This window comes from Toxotes jaculatrix, chromosome 11 (genome assembly GCF_017976425.1).
Source record: "Toxotes jaculatrix isolate fToxJac2 chromosome 11, fToxJac2.pri, whole genome shotgun sequence".
Taxonomy (NCBI): domain Eukaryota; kingdom Metazoa; phylum Chordata; class Actinopteri; family Toxotidae; genus Toxotes; species Toxotes jaculatrix.
The window spans coordinates 20,018,559-20,041,947 of record NC_054404.1 but is presented as its reverse complement, the minus strand read 5'-3'; the positions used below and the strand labels follow the sequence as shown (position 1 = coordinate 20,041,947).

At 40.2% G+C, this 23,389-nt stretch overlaps 1 protein-coding gene across 1 annotated transcript; it reads right to left on the bottom strand.

Annotated features, from left to right (window-relative positions):
• Window positions 1–861: 861 nt before the first annotated feature.
• Window positions 862–23,309, bottom strand: hs3st1l1 (heparan sulfate (glucosamine) 3-O-sulfotransferase 1-like1). The gene is made up of 2 exons (XM_041050107.1): window positions 23,136–23,309; window positions 862–2,968 (listed from the first exon to the last, which is right to left on the bottom strand). The coding sequence occupies exon 2, from the start codon at window positions 2,781–2,783 to the stop codon at window positions 1,842–1,844; it is 942 nt and encodes a 313-aa protein (XP_040906041.1). The 5' UTR covers window positions 2,784–2,968; window positions 23,136–23,309; the 3' UTR covers window positions 862–1,841.
• Window positions 23,310–23,389: the final 80 nt, after the last annotated feature.

Below are 23,389 nucleotides of genomic sequence, written 5' to 3'. Positions count from 1 at the left end.
CCCAGTTTAATTATAATTTAAAACCCCAGAACACTCATGAACTACACTATTCATATTAATATGCAGCATATTTCTGTATAGCCCATAGCTGTATTACCCCCTCCCATGTTCTGTTCTGGATATAGATCCAATGTAGCATCAATGACTACTTGCCTCAGGAGAGTTATGGTGCTTATTCCAGCTGACAGAACGGGGAGATCACATGAATATTAGTTCCCAGTGGAGCTGTAGCTTTGGCTGCTGTTTAAAGCCAAATCAATGAAAGAAACATGACCCATGTCTATCTGTTGTGTATAGGACAACAAGATGTTTCTGGGAAAACTGCATGCTAAGTATGATTCAGAATAGAGATAATATGTAGATAAAACATCTACGCAGAAACAGAATTATTTGTAAATGATTTACTGCACTATTAGGCATATAATTTAATGACTACATTTAACACATGAGCAAACTGTTGAACAGAGCAGTGGCAAAATGCAACAGAAGCTCTGTGGATTTGAGCTTGCTGACTAGGGAGATCTGACTGATTTAGCTGCAGGCACAGGCTACCTTCAATGTCCAAAGCCATTACTGATTCCTGTACTACTAAAGCGCTGCTCCAGGGTACCCATTTCTTTGCATTAATGTCTAACTTCCACCACAGCAAATCAAAGGCTTATTCTAATGCCTACCTTAGTACACTCCCTAAATAATACAGGTTAGGTTAGGACTCAGGGGCTTTTGATGGCCAGAACAAAATGGAGACAGACAGAAACATGCCATTTTTCTGTTACATTTGAAAGCAGAACAATTTATTATCAAGAACAATAATATCAAACAAGAAAGAGGAAAAAAAGTTAATCAGTTTCATAAACCTGTTTTCGCTGCAATGTGATCACTTAAATGCTTCCAGCACAGAGAGAATGACTTATTAAGCTTGGAGAATCTTCCATTTAATTTTATGCCTCCAGGTACAGTTTTTGGTAACGCTTTAGATTACAGCCCCACACTGTACAGCATAATTACTCTAGAATTATGGTGTAACCTTTTGTACTAACAGCCTACCAGTGAATGTAATTTTACTTAAAAATGATCTTATTACTTACAAACAGGCAAACTACTTTGCAATTTTGGGCTACTTAAAATAACAATGGGGTACATCTGTGTAGGAGTTAAAAACTTTGGTAAAAACTTTATGGATTTTTTGACAGTCCATTGATGCAGTAGCCCAACGTGATATGTCTCAGTATGCCTGATGGCCAGTCTGACTATGACTGGGAGTTCCCCCTTTGTAACAGTTATTTACAGTGCAACTAAAGGGTATATGGACTGTAATCTAAAGCGTTACCAAAGTATGTAGTCATTTATGTTATGGTCATAAAGTCTCTAAAATCCTCTCAAAAATCCAGCTTATTGCTCAATAGGTAAAACATACCCTTTAATAACAGACCAGGTACCCAGTAATTAGAAAATTACTACAGTATAAGCTCTTTGTAAGATCCCAAATGGCTGACCCCTTACTCCATTACTTTACATCTTGTTCCCCCGTTCCTCCATAAATGAATTGGTATGTAATTGTTAGTATGTATTGTTAGTACAAAAGATTACACTGTTGCTCCGGAGTAATTACGCTGTATGCTGTGGGCTGTAATCTAAAGTGTGACCCAGTTTTTCATATTTCTTTTGCCTTATTGTGTAAATATAACTGCTCTGCAGAAACCAGAGATCACAACAGTAGTTGTAAAGAGGCTCTATTCAAAGGGCTTTTTAAATGACAGTTCTGTAAAGTGCTTTATGCCCCCTTTTCGTCCTCAGACAAGGTAGTGGCTCCTTTGAGTCCAATTTGTGATCCGGGTTTCTTATTGCCAGTCAAAGGTGCGCTTCACCAGCCTGAAGAAGGTTCGGTTGTGTTCCTGTAGGTAGGAACGGAGCTGCTGGAGAACAGTGCTGTTGACAGCTGGGTGAGGACGTCCCTTTGACTCGTGCAGACACCGCTCTCTACCATCACTTCGGATACAGTAAAAGCCCTTGGTCTGGTTGAAGTAGAAGTTGGTGGACACTATCCTGGGGGGCAAGTTGAGGAAGCGCTCCACCTTCTGAAGCTCTGGCAGGGGGTCACGGATCAGAGCATCCCCATCTACGATGTGTATCTGTTCCAGGGGAAAGTGACGCAGCCAGTTACGCATGTGGATGTCATAGAGGCTCCTCTGAATGGCCTTGTACCGGATATTTAGGGCTCCGTTGCGCACTAGCAGGTTCTCAATGGCTTGCACCGGCTTGTGGTTCTCCAGCCGGTTGAAGTACACCTGGGTGTAGTCAGAGATGACCCGCTCGGCCGGGTCTCGCAAGATCAATAGCAGCTTTATGGAGGAGTTCATGGCACAGATGCGTTCTGGTGCAAAGGCTGATGTAAAGTAACCTGGAGTTTTCTCCACTGTGATCTGGTGAGGATAAGAGTAGGGCATCAACTCACGGTACCATTCAAAGCCCTTAGCATAGTTCTCATCCCAGTCAAAGAAGTGCACCTCAGTGGCAGCAGCAGCAACCTCTGGGTGTATGTCTAGCATCTCCAACAGTGCTCTTGTGCCCCCTTTACGTACCCCAATAATGATACTATGCGGAGCTCTTTTACTAGTTCCGGGGGGTGGAGATGAGGACACATCTCCAGAGACATTGGCTGGTAGTCCAGAATCAAGGTCCATGGTGTCCAGTGTTATACCAAACCCTGTCTGGACAAACTCAGGTGGGGCAGCATAGGTTTGGAGAACCAGAAGAAAAGCTGATGCCAGAAAACAAGCCATAGTGTTGGACTGTAGAATGGAGATCAGCAAAGACAGAAGCAAGAAAAGTAGACGGTGGTTTAAGTGTGGACCAGATCTGTCTTTGTGAGCTCAGGGGTAGCAGGAAGGAAGGGAAGTGCAGTCTTTGTCTGCCATTGAATTTGAACTGGAAGAGGAGGAGAAATCATCGGCAGTCCACAGCACATCTGTGGGGAAGAACAAAGAAAAAAAAGAAGAAAAGGATTTCAGATTTCAGGCTTATAAAGCAGAATGAATGTCGGTATTATACTGAAAGGACACTTTCCTCATTCCTGTGAAAAAGCAATCCAACCATAAATACAATCCATGTCTGTTATAAGTGTATCATCTCAAAAGGATAATCTCAATTTATCTTTCTTTGAGTCTCTTTTCATCTTCCCTCTTCCCATCTGCTTTCTCCTCTCACTCTATAAAGTCACTTCCAATTGATACTGTAATTTCTCCAGCTGAAAAACATTTAGCTAGACAGCTTGTTAGAAAATGTGTCTGAGATATGCAAGTGTGGCTAAAGGCCAGAAGACAAGGCCAGAGTGCTTTGTCTTCCTTTACCAGGTCAAAATCCAGACCAGAATCAATACACTTAACATACACCCCCAAGCAGCGAAATCGAGGCGTTTGGAAACATATAGAGACAAATTTATAGCAGGAAATCAGATGAGTTCCCACTTCTAGGTGACTTTGATTTCCTATACATGCAAAAAAAGATCAATGTGAAATTCAGCAAACACAAGGAGAAGGATTTAAGGCATTAAATTACAAATTAGATTGATTATATTGCTGAAGAGCCTTTCAAAACCATGGGAAAATTACAACCTGTCTCATCTTTTCAACTTTTTATTTATTTTTTTATTTTTTTACAAGGCCTGTTAATTGAATTAATATTTGCCTTGTTTTCTTGTCGAATCAAATGGTTTATCTTCTCTTAACCAAGAAAAAAAAACCTTAAAAATGTTTCCGTGCTCTGCAGAAAGCTACCATGACTTGAAATAGCAGAACTTCTTCATCTTTTTTTTTTTAAATGTCATGGAATTAATTTAAAAACAAAAGCCTTCGAATACTTTTGTGAGGAAAACAAGCTGAGAGAGCTGTTGCTTACACTGTGCTAGTCAAAACAACTGGGTTGGGCTATGCAAACATCCAGCTTCAACAGCAAAGGTCATGGTAAGGTAATCTAAACAAACGAAGATATTCCCTGACTGGGAATAGACGGCCAGACACACACGCACAGAAGTACTGGGTACTACTCTGGATGCAAACAGCAGACAGTGTTCAGTACATATTATTTATCACTTATATTGTACACTTCTGTACTGTAGGATACAGATCATTTGAGTACATTTTGAGAACTGGTCTGCTTCTATCAACACATTTTGATGGGATTTTAGCATGCAGGGGGTAATCACCCCTACCAGTAGCATAGTGAATTCCTGTGTAACTTTCTGTAGATGGCATCCACTGAACATTATATGTTTTTAGAGTTTGAAGGAAAAATGGTAAATTATAAATACATTTCACTTTTTTTTTTTTCATTTTCGCTAATGGTCAGTGAATTTGTTAACAGTTAAAAAAATGAAATCAAAAATTAAAAATCATAAAATGAAAATGAAAAATAAAATAACTAAGTAATAGCAGCCAATCTGTGAGACACATTCATTATAAACTGATATGAAAGTGATTTTAACATCTTTGCTTAGAAACTCAGTAAATTATACTTGAAAACGATCATCGATTTGTGAGCCATTCATTCAAGTAACTGCTGAAATCTCTGTACATGTGTTGTTTCCAGTAATGAACTTTTGTTATTATGTTTCTGTAGAAATATTCTACCTCAAGCAAAATTTAATCACAGAAGTTGTCTCTCTAATGAAGACCATAACCACCAATGTGCATAGCACATTTCCACCATGTCACCATTGGCCTTTCTCTCACCTTACAGAGCCTTTCAACCATATAAAGGTGATGACACATGCCCTTGCTTCACACTACGATCTGTGGCTTGAGTGTGGGACTGGGCCTACGAGCTGAATGCAGGAGAGCCGACCTGCCCTACAGGGCCCAGGGTTGTGCAAGGAGGCACTTATGTGCTGTGACAGGCGCGCCCGCCTGTCAGCATGTCCCTGGCAGAGAGCTGCCAAGTCCAATGCTAACAGGCCAGGCAGCCAGACGAGCTTTCTGTCTCATCCAATTCCCCCCACTCTTCTCACAGCACACCACCACCTGGAAGGAGCCATTGTTTCACATTCCACTGGGCCTTATTGCTTTATTCAGCACTTGATGCATATCTTTCCAGCTTTTCATTTGGCACACGGCAGCCACGCTATCTGGCAGACCACTTAACCAAGACTATTTTGCCTGAACACTGTGGGGCCAGTGGAAGATTACACAACACAGGTTAGCAGGGAAGAACTAAGGCCACAGTGAGACCTGGGAGAAGTATAGATTATCTGTGAGTGGTGGCTCTGCGCTGCACTCACAGGATGAGAGCCTACATTCAAATCTCGACTCTGGTCACTTTTTTGCCTAAGGAGTTTGCATGTTTTGCTTCTGTGCATTTCCTCAAGGTGCACCATCTTAATCCTCCACAGGTGTGAGCATGAAGGTACATGGGGGTAGATAGTTATATCAGTACATGTATTATATGAACAACTAAAACCTCCTGAATTCCAGTTAATTTCCACCCTCTCTTTTAAAAGACTAGACATTGGTCATTTTCATATTCGCAGTTCAAGTTCAGTCAGATTGAGAAAGAGGGACCATGATCTTAACATAATTAAACGAAGGACAAGTGAATCCCAGTTTTAGAGAACTCGGACTGAATGAGTTTTATGTGTAGTGACTCTGTAAGTGGCTCAAGTTGTCTTCCTGTCTTGCACTGTGGGGTATACTCCAGTCCCACTTTGACCCAGATTATAAATAAGTGGTTACAGAGATCAAACTCAGTACAGTCAAAGTCACAATTGCTGCTAACAAAATCAAACCTATACTGCATTTCCACTTGAACTCGTGATACAGAGCCTCCACACACGAGAGCTGCACTTGCTGACCATTATCTGGGCTTTAAAACTTGTCTGGCACCAGAGCAAAAGCGCTGCCTACTGCCTGAGCAGACAGCACAGCCAATACATCTGCACTATTCATTATATCTCACCAAGCTAAGAGGAGGGCTCCACAGGTTCTCAGCGCCACAGGAAACCAGGTTCCCACTAATTAACCCAAACAGCCACCTCTATACATCTACAGAACAAACCCTCATTCATATTCAGGAGGGCCCCCCTGCCATTAACTGTGGTGGGCAGCAGGTATTGTACAGAGCAGCTTTGGTTTTTTAATGGGTGCTCATTAGACACGTTAGTACAAAATAATTATTACTGCAATAAAGCTTGATTACACAGGGTGGCTTTTGTGCTATTAAATGGATTGATTTCAAGTGAGCAAGTTAAAAGTATCAGTCATTGTTACTATTCCTTTTTTTTTGTGGTCACACATTTCAAAGAATTTTCAGCTCGGGCAAAGACAAAAAATTTAATCTGAAACAGAACTGAGTGCAGAGACAAAACTCCTTATCTCCTAGTTGTTTCGTTGCCTTTATTGCATCTCAGGCTCTTGTATCTGTTTCACTGGCTCACAGTATTGTTAGATGATCTCTTGTAAGATGCAATGACCCCTCTCCCCAAAAACTATCACTTGGGATGCAGAAACGCACTCACCTTCATTCTATTTTCTTCTGCACTTTCCCCTTAGCTCCTATTTCTTTTCCTCAGCTATTCTCTCCAACAGGCCCTCAAAAACCAGTACAATATACTTCCCACCCACACAAATCCAACAGTAACTCTCAAACTGTACTCCCACATGCAGGATGTGTTTTAAATTATGAATGCATTTTGGTTCACAGTGGGATTACTGGCTCAATTTATTAATTTCTGTAACAAGAACGTAGGGCTTTAGAGACTCACGGAGGATAGAGATGTATGATTTTGTCTTTTCTCATTGACCTTTTCCTTAGATACAATGATATGCCTCATACAACGCTCTCCTATTTCTCTGAAGCCAACGCAGTTAAAAAAAAACTGTTCATATTAATTTCTGGGGCAAGACCAGAAAAATCCTTAATTCCCGGCCATGTGTTAAGTATCCAAAAGACTGAAAATACACTCAGCATCAGCATGCAAGGTATTTTAAAGGGTTACCTTGAACACTGCTGAGCATTTCAGTCCACTCACAAATCTAACCCGACCATGATGTTAAGAAATAATAAGTGAGTAGGTCCCCATCTATTTAGATTACTTGTATATTACAGCCACTTACTGTTGAGTATATAGGTTGGAGGCTGTGGTGGCTTGAGAACAGAGAGTTGCCACTTTTGATCTCCAGGCTGGTCAGGAAAATGTGACTGGGGAATGAGTAATGCTCTCCCTTCTCTAGAGACTAAAGCAGAGGTGCCTTTGTGTGAGGTGCCCACAAGCAAGGCATTTACCCTCCAGCTGCCCCCGTGGAGCCATTCAGTGGTAAATAGTAATTGGCTTGAAGCGTCAGAGACCATGAGCCACCTTTTTCTGAATAAAGACTCAGAGTTCTAATTCTGCTGGAATGGTTAGCATTACCTGAAAGATTAAAGCCACTGGCTTTTTTGAAAGACTAGTCAACTGTTTTGAATATGTGATTGTGTCTTACTCTCTCTTACCCAAGCCAGTTTGTCAATATGTCTAGCAACTAACGGAGAATATATAACTCCAACATGTATTATTGACTCGTACTGGAGAGATCCAGGGTGCTACAGGAATACATCATGAAAAAAAAAATCAGTATATTAGGTACACCTATATAAAATCATCAGTCCTGCAATAAATCCTAGTTTGTGGTGCTGTTGATGAAGCATTATGCAGAGAGCTGTTTCTGTTATTTAGCCTACCCTCACTTTTTAAAAACAGTTTCAACACAAACTGAACATTATAACTGGTACGAGGATTTTTTTGCAGAACGGTTGTCTTTAACTACATTAGTTTTACTTAGGTGTACCTAATAAACTGACTGAGTGTCACTGCAATGCAAATGGAACCCATATCACAGTAATACTTTCCTCTGGGGCCACCTGGTGGTGGAGCATCTCAAGCTAATGTCAAACAATTTTAGCTCTTCCTGTGTTCAGAACATCAGCATTAGAAGATCATCAACAATTTAACGTGACTGAACTGATCCATAGTATTTATCTTAACATGTTGTACAATGATTAGAAAAGTAATCCGTGGTTCATATTTGCATTTTCTTCAGTCTTTCTTAGGTTTAGATTCTGCCTACCTATATAGGTGTGTTTAACCCCTTTGTCTTTCGTTCACAAGCCAACCTAATTATCTGCCTCCTCTCAGCTCTCTCTCTCTTTACAAGAACCACAGGTTCCCCCAGTCTTACTTCCTGGGTTCCTCAATGTAATACACCCTCCCACCGTATTTCTGCCCAAATTAATTGCCAAAATAGAACTATACATTGTACTGATAGGTCTGACAGGATGTGTTTTGCATTGGATGGATGATGGAAACCTTGAACAGACTTTCAACCTTGGCTCTGAGAAGCCTGAGAAAAGATCTATGCCATAATCAGGACAGGTGTTATCTAATATTGACACAGACGGTTCTATCTGACACCTCAGCAACATTTCACACAGTGGCACTGAGGATGGAAAGAAAACATTTCCTTATTTTGAGGAGGAATTACATTGCAGTTCTGATGGTAGGCAATATTTGGCTATTTTGGGAGCGTATGAGTAAGACAATGACCTAATCCACACCCACATGTCAGCACAGGCATTCATTACAGACTTGAAGAGGGTGTAATCTGTCATTTGCTAGTGCACCCAGACACATGGGGCCCCAGGCGCTAATTACAGTGTTTTAACTGTGATCTTCTATACATTGAGTTAAACCTTCACAGTATAGCGATCTCTTCAGCTTTTTTTTTTCCTGCAGACTGGTTCAGTGTGCAACATAGTCTCTTCCAATTACCAATCCCTCTGCCCACTGCCATCTGTGCTGAAGTAGAACATGAGCCACCCAACTTGATGAAGGCCTGTGCCTCATAAACAAATATATGTTTATGACGCAAAATTTGCATAAAGATCTGTATCAACAATCTCAAACCATTTTACAATAATTTTGAGAATAGAACCATCATTGGTTTTCCTGTTTTTTGCAGAAATTACATGGGTCACACAAAGCTGCACAGAGCCACAAACTTGTCATTTCACCATGACAATACCCATCCAGTTATCCAACCGTAACACACCATAGTTCAACTGACACAGTGTCGCTTTAGCAGCCTCTGTTAGCTCGCTCAATTCCCTGGCCCAGGCTTCCCCCAGTTTAGCTTTGACATTTGTCAATGCTCCAAGATTTATTTCAAGCATCAACTGACATTGTCTGGATTCCCAGGAGGCATTTTTGCAGATAAAATAGGCTGGCTTGCTCATCACCCTTGGATGAGTGGAGGCAACCAATCCCAGGGATGCTGACTCACTCAGGGAAGTGTCCCGGGGTCGGTCAGAAACCACAACAGACTATGAGAAGGAATTCAGTCAGAGAGTGGGCTGATGATCCTCATTCAGCCTGTCACTTCTGATGAAGCACCTATGCTTTCCACAGCGTCAAGATCCCCCCAACTGCAATAGCCTCCTCATCCCCAACACTAAGATAAAGCTAATTCTGCTCAGCCAATTTAATGTGAATCTAATTCTTATCATGCTTTTCCCATCAAACCTTTCCTAGGTTTGATCTTCTCCATGTAAAGTAATTGCTCTACAGTTCATCGCAGAGGGAACTCTCTGAAATGCCGACTTAATCAAAACAAATGCACCAACTTTTTTCTCCCTTCTTGGGTCTAAGCCTTTGGAAAGCCGATGCTGTTCTGCAGTCTCGCAGGCATCCTGCAAAATGCAATATACACATACATTATGGATGAATTACTTCATCAAATAAAAAGCAGGGCATCTTGTAATGAACTGTGAGGATACTCTTAATCTTTGATGAGGCCAAGCTGATGAATAGTTTAATGAGGAAAAAAGTATGGGAAGGCCTGTTGGGTGCTGACAAAGATATCAGAGCTCTGATGAGCAAAGTGCAGAAAAATGCATAATGTTTAGAGAATTTTTACGATCTTGTAGTGTTGTTTATTAAACACCTTCAATCTTACAGCTCACAGGAAGAATTAAGTAACACATCCACAGTAATCCCACCTCAGCCAAGTCTTGAGTTATGTACTATGCAAGCTGTACTTCAGGGCAAAGCACATAATACATTTTAACTAAGGTATATGTACTCTAGGGGCATGGTATATTCTTCAAGGAGGTCAGCTCACTTACATATCGTGTGCTTGTTTCCCCAAACTACAGCTGGTGTGTGCAGTTCTAAATAACTTGGAAAACCTTTCTCACTCTGGCACAACAACATCCTATTGGAAGGCACACGCCACAAATCTGCCAGTGTTTTCCCGCCATCACAAATATGTATTCAGCACTGCAGAACCTGAGGTTTAGTATTTGGACCTTCTGTGATGTGCTGTTGGCTGCCAAGCACTGAAGTGATTCAACACCAGGCTGCAGTTAGTGAGCTGATAATAATGCATTCAACTTAAAACTGCTTCCCACTGGGGTGTCGTGCGTTTGCTCGCTTCAGAGGTCAAAGCATTATACAGTTAGATGTGTCAGTACTGGTTACGGTGCTCTCTGCTGCATTCACCAGCATGCATACAGTAAGTAAACAAGAAGGAGAACACTATGCATCCACCATGAATGCACAGTGAGCAGAAACAAAGCATACTGAGGTAGAACTATTGTCCAGCAACCTGTAACAAAACAACACGTCTATAGTTTCTTTCTGACAGTCAGAAAAATCAGACCTAGCTAGTCACATTAGTGCACAGCCTGGATTAGCTGCATTTGTTTGTGCAGGACGTGCGAATGACAAGTCTGTCAAGCGTAACTGTTAGATATGCAGATCAGAAATGGAAAGAGTGTCAGGCTGACATTGACAGCCACACGTTTTTGGAATGTCACTGGGCCACAGCGAATGACCTTGAACTTGAACTTTCACAGTATCAAGCTACCTCATCTGCATAAACAACTCAAGTTGTTGCTTCACGTGCTGGATATTGATTGAAACTCAGTGAGAGAGATTAGACCCTGTGGGTTGAGGTGGGTTAGTCATTTTTCAGTGTATCAGTTTGAAACTTGCGAAGTCATTCTTTTAATGACATGTCTCCATATCAGACATGTCCAGCTTCACAATATTTCAAGTCTGTCTTAGAACCACAATAATCAGTTACCCATACGCAGACTGAAACAGGTTTTGCTTGCATTACAATATCCCTCAATGAATGTGCTTTCAATGCAAGTAACATGGAACACAGAATTTTCAGAAAAAAAAAACAAACAGGTAATTTTATTTTAATGTTCACAATATGGCACACATAATACATAAATATATAAATGTATGTTTTCTCAAAACGTGTCACCAACTGTGCTCACTATCATTCGCTGAACACAGTTGGTGACTGTGCACACTGGCACCTTGGAGGCAAATAAAATCAGTAGCCTCTGTGCTCAACTTTGATCAACATCCTTGTAAGTTCCTACTTGCAGGGCAAACTAGATGGTAAGGGAAGTGTTTATCTATAATAACAATCTCCAGCTCCATTTCCTCGTGCCGAGTCTCTGCCTCTCTGGCAGGGAGTTCTTCAAAGGTCTGACTGGGCAGAGATGGGGGAGGGTGTAAACCATCATAGCTCCACGTAGCTGTCGTGCGCTCTATCATTACATTGTCTACAGCATTTGCCTTTGCGCTGCTCCACATCATTGCTTACGTAGCACTGCTGCTGGTTGGTCTTACCTCAGTGCAAAATTTCCACTCTGCCTGACAGGAGATGAAAATTCTCACGCCAGCTGGGCTTTACATCTGTTTTTAAGCCCAGTTTCAGCATGGCTCTGTTTACAGACATTTTCAAGGAAGGCTAACCACAAGTATTGGCTCTCTCTGTTACTTTATACTTTCCCCTCTTGTTCTCTCTGGCAAACGTAACACTAGCAGCAGTTTGAATGCAATCCTACCATACTCTTTTTGTGTTCAGCCTGCATAGCGAGGTGGGATTTGCCATCAGTTTAAATCAGCAGAGCATGCACAAACTGAGATGAGGTATAGGTTAAAAAAAAAAAAAAAAAAAAAAAAAAATCACTCCTGGCTTTAAATGAATTTAATGCATGGGAAAGGGAAAGCGGAGCAGCTGAGTGAAGTACATGCAAAGACTTCAGGCTCATTTAAATGGCTAAAAAGACCTGTCTGCGACTTAATGACAATATCCGTGCATGTGCAGCTCTGGGTATGTGACAGAATCAGGTTAAGAAGATAGAAGGAATAAAACATCATGTCATTTCAGCAGGGTGACTTTCATAGCAGAGCAGAGCTTTTGTCTCTGCTGGTGTGATGGTAAACCCACAAGCTAATGTTAGAACCCTGGTAAATCTAATGAATATGTAATATAATTTTTTTTCCCCCACCCCACCCCACCCCCCCATAAAAAAAAAAAAAAAAATACAGCACAAGAACTCTGTATTTCATTGTTTTAAAAATCCCCATGTCGCATACTGAAACGAAGCCCAGGCCAAAGATTAATCAACTTCAAGTATGAGACAAGTCTTATGAGAACTACATAACAACTTATAGTATGAGGACTTCTCACTGTCAATTTCATCTGTGCCCTCTTGTTGTTCCGTTCTTCATGAATAAGTCATCAGTCCTCCCGCTATTCCCCTTTGGCTTATTGCTCGTTACGCCGCCTCCACGGCCCTGTAAAACCTACTGAAGTGTTTATGGGAGATAAGAGGCAAAGGAGGTCGCAGGCCCAATAACTCCTTTTATCACCCCACGTTCTGCAGCGAGGGCCATTTTATAGGAGAATTTGCTGAAGACGAATTCTTAATTAGAGAAGTTTGTGGACCCAGCATCAGAGGCCTAATGGGGGAATAAAAACAATCAGAGAAAGGGCATCTGCAGGAGTGCTTGTTGGCCTGCTTTGTTGCTGCGACTTGTAGCAAAGATGAGAAAACAGCCTTGTGTTCTCAAAGCAATATCAATGAAAAAGGCCCTTTAAAAATGGGCTTGTGAGGCTTGTTTGGTTAGGTGTGAACGCTGTGTTTGTCTAGACAAGTCTGAGTCCTTTCGAAATTAGTTCAGGTTATTGATTTTCTTGGGGGCTTATCTTTATTAAAGGAGTCTACCTTGTCACTGGAATTACTGCCTCAGCCATTAAGGTGAGCTGATTCTATTTCCCATTATTGTAAATTCCTGCCCAAGAGACCTAAATGGTTTAGTTTAATAGGAAATGCAATGTTTTGTCCAAGGCTTATCTTATTAGTAAAAAAGTCTGAGAAATATAATGTAAAACTTTGATATTTTGCACTTTTAAAACCAGAAGGATAGAGGAGTTAGAGGATGCCTGAAAAAACCTGTCACGAATCTTTTACTCCATTTAAATTTTACAATTTTGTCTTTGTCAGAACTTTGTCTGCAAAAACTTTACATATTTACTTTTATTTGGCCTATTCACTTATGTATATTCTGGTTATGCTATACACTTTGCCATTCACTTGACTGGGAAAGTACTGGGTGTCTTCAGCATGATGTAATCAAGCTGGTGGTCATACACAGTTCACCTAATTCTTTGTCCTTTTGGTTATTAACCTGATAAAGGTGAAATGTATTTTTTTTTTTTTGGGAGCTACAGTCCTGTGTGTGGACTCTCTGCCTTCCTCCTATTTCCACTCCAGATACCTGCATGATATTTTTTTCACCATTAAAACTTGTGACATTTTGTTCTGATATCATGAAGTGCCACCTTTGACAAATATGAACAGGGGTGGAAATATAGCTCAAATTTTAATTTCCTGTGTGAATCCTGTGTTCCCAGTCGCCTGCATATTAACTGAGAAAAAAGGAGAAAATTAATTACACTTTTTCCCAGACTGGGGAAGAAGGATCTCGTCTATGATTGCATAATTTTAAAACTCCATAATTATCTCAGCTCCTTAGCAACAATGAAGCAAGCACAGATACATGAGTTACATCTTCTTCTGCTGCGGACTCCTCAAAGCCAAAGAAGGCTGGGACTTGTGTGTGCTTTTGTCGGGGACTCTCTCAACCTAATTCTGCTTGAAAGCTTGGCAAGAAGTGGTACAGTTTCTGAGGTTAGCCCAATAGAATTGACAACTAAATTTAGCAAACAGTGAAACAATGGAACATTAGTCAAGAAGTGTGACGCAATCCCCCCCCCCATTCATCAACCCCTGCTGTAAAGCCTAGATTAACCATCTTTCACTTCATTTAGATAGAGGATTGTTTTGGGGTTTGCCTGATTATATCTGTCTCGAGCACACGCCATGCTTCTATTGGTATTTAACAAAGATTAGCTTTAAATTGATGATTAACCTTTGTAATCCTGCGCGCATATTGAAAATGGCTTGCTTGTCTTTACCACAGCCACACAAAAGAGAAGCTGCATTATCGTTCAGGGAAAATTGAGGCTCTGAAAGCAAATGAGGCAGCGTTATCTGCCTGGTGCTTGGCTGGATAATGAAGACGAATCTTCAGACTAAAGAGCCATCTCATAATGAATCCGAACAGATGAATTCTTTTGCATTCTTAGCATGCATCTTTTAATAAAACTTCACTGTGACCCTGACAAGCAACCGTCACTCTTATCTTGCAGAGAGGCTGAATTTATTTGTGGGAATGAGTGGTTGCCATTGTTTAGATGGCTGTATTAGGGAGTAATCAGACATTAAATGAGTCATTTCTCCATATTTAACTCCAACTGGGGAGGTAATGGTTTAATTTGCTGGGCAATGAGTTTTCCCATGTGGAGTGCTCCTTGCATTAAAACGCATCCCAATGGAAATGCATCTGTTACTCTGGAAATCCTCAATGCACAGATAGAGACACACTTCTCTGAGCACAACACAATTCAGAGTGCTTCTCTAGTGACTTCACCCATTTGAAGACAAAAAAAAAAAAATCTTACAGCACACCAGTGGTTTAGAGAGCAAAGATGGAATAAACAACTGACTGCTTGCAGTTGACACTAACACAGCAATAGATTTTTAACCTCTGTTGCACTCTGAACTTAAGGAATTGCGACTGGTGACAGCACTACATTTTCATTGGGTGGAAGATTTTAATGCTATAATAATAATAATAATAGTAATATAATATTTAAATACATGTCAGAAAAAAGTGGGTAAATGCCAATCACAATTGCTTAAAGCCCAAGCAGACTATTTAATTTTCTTGTTTGGTCCAATCAGTTCAAAACCAAAAGATATTCAACTCACATTATAGTAGACAAAAAAAAATAAAAAATGGAACCAAGGAACCGTTGGCATTTTTGCTAGAAAAGAATTTAAACAACTAATAAGCTATAAAAATGCTTTCAATCAATTAATAGATTAATTTACAACAAATTGTTTTTCCTCTTGGTATATTTCATATAAGAAGATTCAACCTTTCACTCTCACTCGTGAACTTCCTTTCAAAGCTATAAACCAGAAAACCTGAGCTCACTTTCAGTGCTGTCACGGACATTGGCCAAAACCGCCTTCTCTGTACTTTTACATATAGTGATGAAATGAGGATGGTATATTATTCTTTGAAACCGTGGAAGCAGACATCAAATGCCGTACCAAATTCCTACTGTGCTCCAGACCTCTGGAGCAGATCACGGCCCACAAACCTGTAATCCTGTTGCACTTTATTAAGGGGATATGATGTAAAAAGGAGACCGTGTGATGAAAACTCATTCTAAAGGTGAGGGCCAAATTCCGTCCGATTTTTATTGGACTGAGCTCGCCCCAGAGTTATCCTGCAAACTGGGACAGTTTTTAATCTCACATTCACTCTTCAAACCAACCAGAAGATCTGATTAAACATGATCAAAAAATTTACATATTTTCAAACCTGTGTAAAAACTTTGTTTTGTGTGATATATACTTCAGAAGATAAATTTCGACAAATCAGCTCCTTATGTCATATTCAAATGTAAAGCAAAGCCCCATATTCCAGTGAGGGAATATGCATACACACATACAGTTAGGTGAGCGTATGTTTTAAAATGTAGACTAGTAAGAGGGTTAATTTACAATAATACATGAATATTGAACAGAACACAGATTTGGACAATATGCATTGCAAATGAATCATCCACCATTACTTTAATGTACTGAATAACAAAAAGAAACATGAAGCGTTTTAAATACAAATCATTTCTAAATAATTTTAGGCTGTTTATTATTTACTGTCATTTGCTTGAATCCCATTTATAAGATAATGTGACTTTTTTTGCCTTGATGATAAAACTGAGCAAAAATGAAAATAATCATCATTATCCTCTTATGCCCAAATTATCGCTGCTCATAGTTATTAACTGATCAAACAATAAACACGTAATGATAAACATGCTGAACATCTGCTACAACTGTACTGTAGATCTGTGGAAACAACAAATGATGTAATTATAAGATTAGAATCAGTATACAAATATGGTATGAATAAATTAAAAAGTTAATCTCAATATTTCCAATATCTAAATAAGCTTTAAAGCCATTCAGCGATTTAGTGCTATGGGAGCACCAAGAGATCTATGCTGATTATATCTTTATATCCCCCAAAATGACACTAGACACAGTCACAAACACTTGGTTTTGTTTTTTTTGTTTTTTTTCAAATTTACTCTCTTTAATCTTTGTGTAGACGTGTTTTGGAGTGATTTTTCAGATCAGGGTTGGGATAAGCTGTGTCTATAGACATCAATACAGAACAGACCACTAAGCTCATAAAAAATATGACACATTAAAAAGAAAAAAAAAATGACACAAGTCGAGTTGGTTGCAGATAATACTTAACAGGTACAATAAAATCAAGGAACTCTTTACTGCCTAAGTTTTGATTGATATTTTATTTGAGTATCTTTCTAGGAACATTAACTGTAAATAAAAATATAGATTGCATTAAAAAAGAGGTGAGAGTATTTTTTCAACCCCGAGTTGTGTCTGCAGGTTTTCCCCTCAGGCTGGATACAGCTCTAACAACCTCCACCAACAGGTTAGGGCAGCCTGCATGTGGCCGGAGAGGCAAAACCCAGGGAAAAACGTCTGAAAAGCAGTGGCAGCTTCACTCTCTCCTGCTTGTTAAGCTCATTGCAACATATGCTGATGACTGAAGGGGACTCCAGTGGCAATATATACATCTCTGCAGAGGACAATATTTAGAGAGAGGCAAGAAAATCAACCTGAAACAACAGAAGGGAGGAGAATAGAAAAAGATTCTGAAAGATTTTGAAAAGTGAGTAGGACGTGTCCCACCTATTCACAGTAGAAATAATGCCATTGCTTTTAAGGCTGTAGTTAGTAGCCCTGCAATATATAATGGATACAACTAACAATTATTTTAGAATGGTTGATTAATCTACAGATTTTTTCCCAAATAATGATTTATTCATTTAGTCTACGTAATGTCAGATAATAGAGAAACAATCCTGTCACAATTTCCTACAGCCCAAAGTGGCATCTTCAGATTGCGTTGTGTCCAACTCACAGTCCAAAATCCACAAATGTTCAGTTTCAATTGTTTAAGAAGCTGGAACCAGGGGATGTTGTGTGCAGCATTTTTCTTGTAAAGTCACTGATAAAGTAATCCATTATCAGAGTCGTTACTGACTATTTTTGGTCAATCGACTAATTTTTTGTTCTCCTGTTACAGAGCTGCAACTATTGTTTTCATTGACGATTAATCTGTCATTTAATTTCTGGATTAAATGATTAATAATTTGCGTGTAGCAACTGAAGCCATGACAATGACCACAGACTTCACTTAACACCTCTCTGACATGATGTCAGCTCTCACAAATGTAGGCAGGTGTTTATGACAGTTGAAATGGCATTACATTGTGATGTGCTGCTGTTTACTCATTGTGCAACTGCTGAAATCTGCTGAATCACCTGATGAAAAGTAAAACTGCTTTGTAGCATAAAACAGGACAAGGGGAGTTTCTGGAAATGGCAGAGGGTGGAAAGATTCACCACTTTTATTCTCTCGCAGTAAGGTGACACCAGGGTGCAGGAAAGAAGTGATAAGAAGCAATATCCTCTTTGTAACTGGAAGTAGCCACATTTAATATGTGAACTGTGGTCACTAATAATGTTACCTACATGAACAGCTACCAATCACATTAAATAATGGTTTAATTTGTAAATACGCAATCATTGAGTGGCATTAAATCCTTATTTTTGAATGCTGTTGTACTGATGATTATGTTCAGGGTTTAATATACATATAGTTCAGCAACGACACTCTGCGTCAGCTCTCTGCTTTTAAGCCAAAAGAAAAAAAACATAGAGAAACTCTAAGGCTAAGGAATATGATATTTCAAAGTTCAATTTCAAGTTTGAGATGAGAGGTATTTCCCTTTGAGGTGGGAGAAAGAGAGGTGCACATCTGGGCATTCTCCCTTCCAAAAGCCAAGACAAACAGTCTCACTCAGCACCACGGACAGCTCCCTGCTCAGCCTCAAGAGCACAGGGCCCGCTAACCCTTTGTCAGTAAGCACGACTGAGACATCATTAACTCTAGTGAGATAGCTTTATCTGGAGAATAACACAAATTTTTGTTAAATGCCTACTTACTGTAAACAGTATATCTACTTATAAAATGATGTGTTGGCCCTGTCAGTTTTCTACTTCAACAATAGCTTAGTTCTGCTGAGAACTTAACAAGGACTAAAAGGTCTGATCTGAAGGACACTGGAAGGTCGTTATTTTCACAAAATGTCTGAGCTGCCTTTGTTAGGTGTCTGACCTTCCCACAATAAATCTAAATCAATGTCTCTAAAGATCAAATTTCATATTTAGACAAACCCAGATCTTCGCCTTTAAAGCAAATGTCAAATGTTGCTTCTGGTGGTGGCAAGGGCACAAGCCAGGAGGACCGACCACCGTTTGGCATTCTGTTCTCATGAGCATTCATCTGCTCCTGTAAAATTACTACCAGTGATGTGTAAAGAAAAGGAAAAGCAGACAAAACTGGGACATGGCTTTAGCTTTAGCAAAGCTGAATTAACATTACACTACCTATAGATGATTATTTTCCAAATACCAGACAGATACTTGACCTTTTTTTAATGGGCATCCACCAATTGATCTGATTCTTTTCAATATGCAAAACTTTCATAAAGCCACTCTCACATTATGTCTCTTCAGCTCCCCAGCTAATCTTAAAATATCTAAAGTAAAGGCCTTGGTGCGGAGAAATCATTTCATTAAAACGTTACTTAAATATTCAGGCCACCAGACAGATGAGGAACATATTTCACAAACCGAAATCTCATATCACTATCTGTTACTTCCCTCTCCTCGGCCTCACAAAACCGCACACACCCACACAAAATAAATTGATACATATGGCGGAGCAGAGGCATCGAAATCAAAACAAATCTCACTCCACATGACGGGGTCGTGATCTCTCCGGAGCAGCAGATACTATTTATCCGACAAATATGACAAGACATGGGTGTGATATAAAAAAAAGGATGTATGACACACAATCACCAGTAATGAGGGATGTGGCTGGCATGTGCCTATTCATCTGAGGCAGGCAGAGAACAAAGGTAATGAATAAATAACTTAGCCCGTCATCAAGTGGAATGATGAATCTACTTCATAACACTTGGCAATGATGGCAGCGTCAGGCTTTCTTGAACCTCTTGATGAAAAAGTGGCCTGTGAAATGTGCTCACTAGAAGGTGTCACCGCCCTTCGCTTGCTGCTTTTTCACCCACTCCTACCCTGTCCTATTATTTCAGAATGGCAGTAAATTAAGCGGGAAAAAGCTTGTTGTCTGATTCTGTCATCATATTCTACATGCCTTTAATAAGGCTGAGTTCCCCAAAGGCTGAGTTCAGACTCTGAGGCTTTTGATGATGAAGACCCAGCTCCCAAGTGCCTGGAAATGACAGTTTCAATGCTGCTTTTTAATACTGTGCTGTTGGTGCACATGGTAGGTTGCAGCCCCTGAGATATGGCATAGAGCATATGGACCAAGGTGGCTCTTTGCACCAAGTACCACAGCACACTCATGAATTATGGAATTTGGCACAAATATGCAAATCTGGGCATTAGCCTAGTTATGCCCCTGTACTGTAAGTTACAGTTACTTATCTATTATGTATGAACCAAGGACTGGAGTGAAGAGGTTCTGGCAGCCAGCTTCATGGCCCTCAGTTGCTTACTTTCACATCATGAAAGACTATGAATAGCAGGGGAGGTAGCTCTAAAGCACTAGCTTTCTGCAGCTCTGTATCTCCGTAGTCTTGGGAGAATTAGAGTTTGCTTCCACGCTCAATTGCCAAGCTACTTAAAATAACAATGACTTCCACAGGATTTGGAAGCCTGAAAGATTCGTAGGGAATAAGCATGAAGTTGTTGCTAATCCTCTAATTTCCCCCCACAAGGCTGATATGAAATGCTAGTCTGATCAGTAATCAGTCCATGGGGGAGGCAGACAGGGGATCCAGCCAACACTACGGGCACACACAAAAATCAGCCTCTGTATGACATTACCATCACAATGCTGGATGAGTGATTGTACTCGGCTGACCTAATCATAGCAGTGTAAATATCCAAAATCAAGAAGCCAGCAGAACTGAGAACCCGCTAGGTCAAACGGCTCTGTTTTGAAATCACGCACACATTCTGCTCGGGCAGAGAGCATAATGAATAAGTCCTGCTGCTCTGAGACGAACAGAGCGATCATTAGCTCGGATCAAAGTCAGTCATCAGGCACATGACAGCTGACAACTTCTATTTAACTGGGTGTACGGGGAATAGTGATACCTGGTCCTCGTGAACCCGGTCACTATGGAAACAAGAGGAAGCCACTCCTTCACACTGTCCCACACTCACAAGTCCTGCTCGGCTCAGAGAATACTTAGTAAAGTCGATCTGAAATCTGAGTTCTCCTCACTTTCTGTGTCAGGAAGCTATTTTGCCTAATTTAAAAAAAAACAAAAAAAACAAAAAACAAAAAAACACTGGACATTTTTTGTGGTAACAGTGTCTAAGCTTCGGTGTTTACAGCAGAAAACACTGGTTCTTTCATGAAAGCTCTTTTATCTCCTAATAAGGGAGAATCAACCAACACCCCCAATCACACAAGAGAGAAAAAGAGAATTCATTTGCATTTTAAACAAGTATTCCCATATGCCACAGCTAATAGTTTTCACTCTTTAATTCAACAAACATAACTTTATCAAATATTAATTCCATTCTCTTGTTTTTCTATTGCATTTTCTATTGCTCTTGATTAGAAAAAAAAGTTGAGGAGAAGAAAATGCACTTTTGTTTCGTTGTTCTTCTCCTCTATCCTCCCCTCTTAGCTCAAGTGGAGCCAACTGGATAAACTCCATTAAATAAAATATAATAACGGGAAATTTGTACACAAGAAGCAGTTTCTCTCCCGTCCTCCTCCTCCTCTTCCTCTTACCATCCCTCTCATATTAAACTCTCCACACATTATGGTGTAACATCCACAGACCCTGTGTATTTGTCCGGTCATACATCACTGAGACACCTTGGGTTTTCTTTTGGGGATTTGGAAATCATAACACCTCCCCGAACCATCATCATCATCTTTACAACCGCACACATAAACATTTACTGTCTCTATCATCACCTCTACTTAACGCATTCAGTTCCAGCACAAGTGAAAGCAAAAGAATGATCTGCCCCACTTTAGCTGTAGTTAAACAATGGCCCCATTAATGTTGATTAGTTGGGTATGAAAATAACGAGGGCGACTCCTCTTTTATTTTGACCTTTTGCCCTTGGTTGTTAGTCTGCATCCTACATTTCTGAGCAATTTAATTTCTAACAACAGGAATGGCCTTTCAGTTTCAATTTTTTTGCTTTCATGTAGTTTTTTTTTTTTTTTTTTACCACTTTTAACACATCTACCCTTTCATTAAAAGTGTATTAAGATTTTAGCTTACATTTAATTCAACACAGAGCTTTAATTTTGAAAATTCTTCATATCTTGTGCATACAAAATGAATAAAAGAAGGAAATTTCCTGAGGTAAACTTACAGCATGGTCCTAAAGCCTGCTGAGTGCTGATTTAAAAACAAAAAAAAGCTTGTGTATACAGCGTCTCTCAGTCTGACAAGCACGCTACACATACATAGCAATTGTGAGAACAGTAACACCCCCACCCCACTTTCGGGAACATGGTTGCTAAGTGCTGCCTGTGACTAAAGACGGCAAAAGAATGAAGCTTTTCTTTTTTTAAATACTCACCAATTAAAGCCCATTTTTAGCCATGGGACAGGATGAGGCTGCTGCTGGAAAAACAGTATGTTTCATTTGAATTTCATCAGAGAACTTATTCCAGTCAAACACAGGCTTATGCCTTTGAGAAAACCTATAGCTAGAAGCACCAGCTCACACAGGCCAACACCCACATGCTCATAATTAAAGGTGAATTGCACAGCCTGTGGCAGTTTGCATCCTGTGACGTTAATACGTGGCTGCTGGAATTTCACTTGGTAGGTCTGATACCAGACACAGGAAATGTGATGCAGAGAGGAAAACAATGCTGCATCGAGGCGTTTAACCGAGAACAGGACAGTGGCAAGTGTCATTAGTTGCACTTGTCTGATTAAGTTTTCCCCTGTGACTTGAGAACATACTGTAACATCAAGATGCAGCATGACATCTTTCAGTTTTCACCCAAACAGCCTTCAGCACCAAAAGCAGAACTTATGTGAATTTCTGTTTTAGCTTGGCTGTGTTTGAATCTATTTTAAACTTTAAACCTTTCAGCCAAAACTTTTATTGCCCTAAAACGTTCACATGAAGTTGATTTTATATACAACATCCCACAGGATCTACAAAGGACTGCTCTCTCGGGAGCTTATAAAGCTAATTTATTGGATGTAGCATTTTAATTAGTTTGATCAATACTCTGTTACAGAGGATTTAAATGTGAACTGCAGGGAAAAGACAAGCCACTCTTTTCACATGAATGAATGCTCTTGTTTCAAAATGCCAGAGATTCAGCTTGCTGCAAGGCGATACCGGATTTATTCTTGCTTAATAATTGATAAATTAATCGCCCGTGAATTTCAAAGCATAAAACATCCTTTTGTCAGACGCTGGAGATGCAATTGTGGCATAAAAGAATACGTGTGTGTGCCGCTCTGTTGTACAGGAGCGGTGTATTTCACACACACAAAGTAGACAGAAAATCTGGTTACCTCGCACCGGGGGTATCGGTGAGGATCTCAGCGCGCCTCTTGGGTTTGGGTTGATCTCAGGAGCGGAGGGTGATGATGATGATGATGCTGAAGCATGGAGCGCACTTCTGCGCACCGAAGGTCCACACAGATGAAAAGCGTCGGTCTCTTCTCTTGGCTCCTCTCATCACTGATTCATCTGAAAGCAGACACCAGAGGGGGGAACGGAGTCCTTGATTATTCAAAGTGGATAACTCGACTCCGTCTCCGGCTCA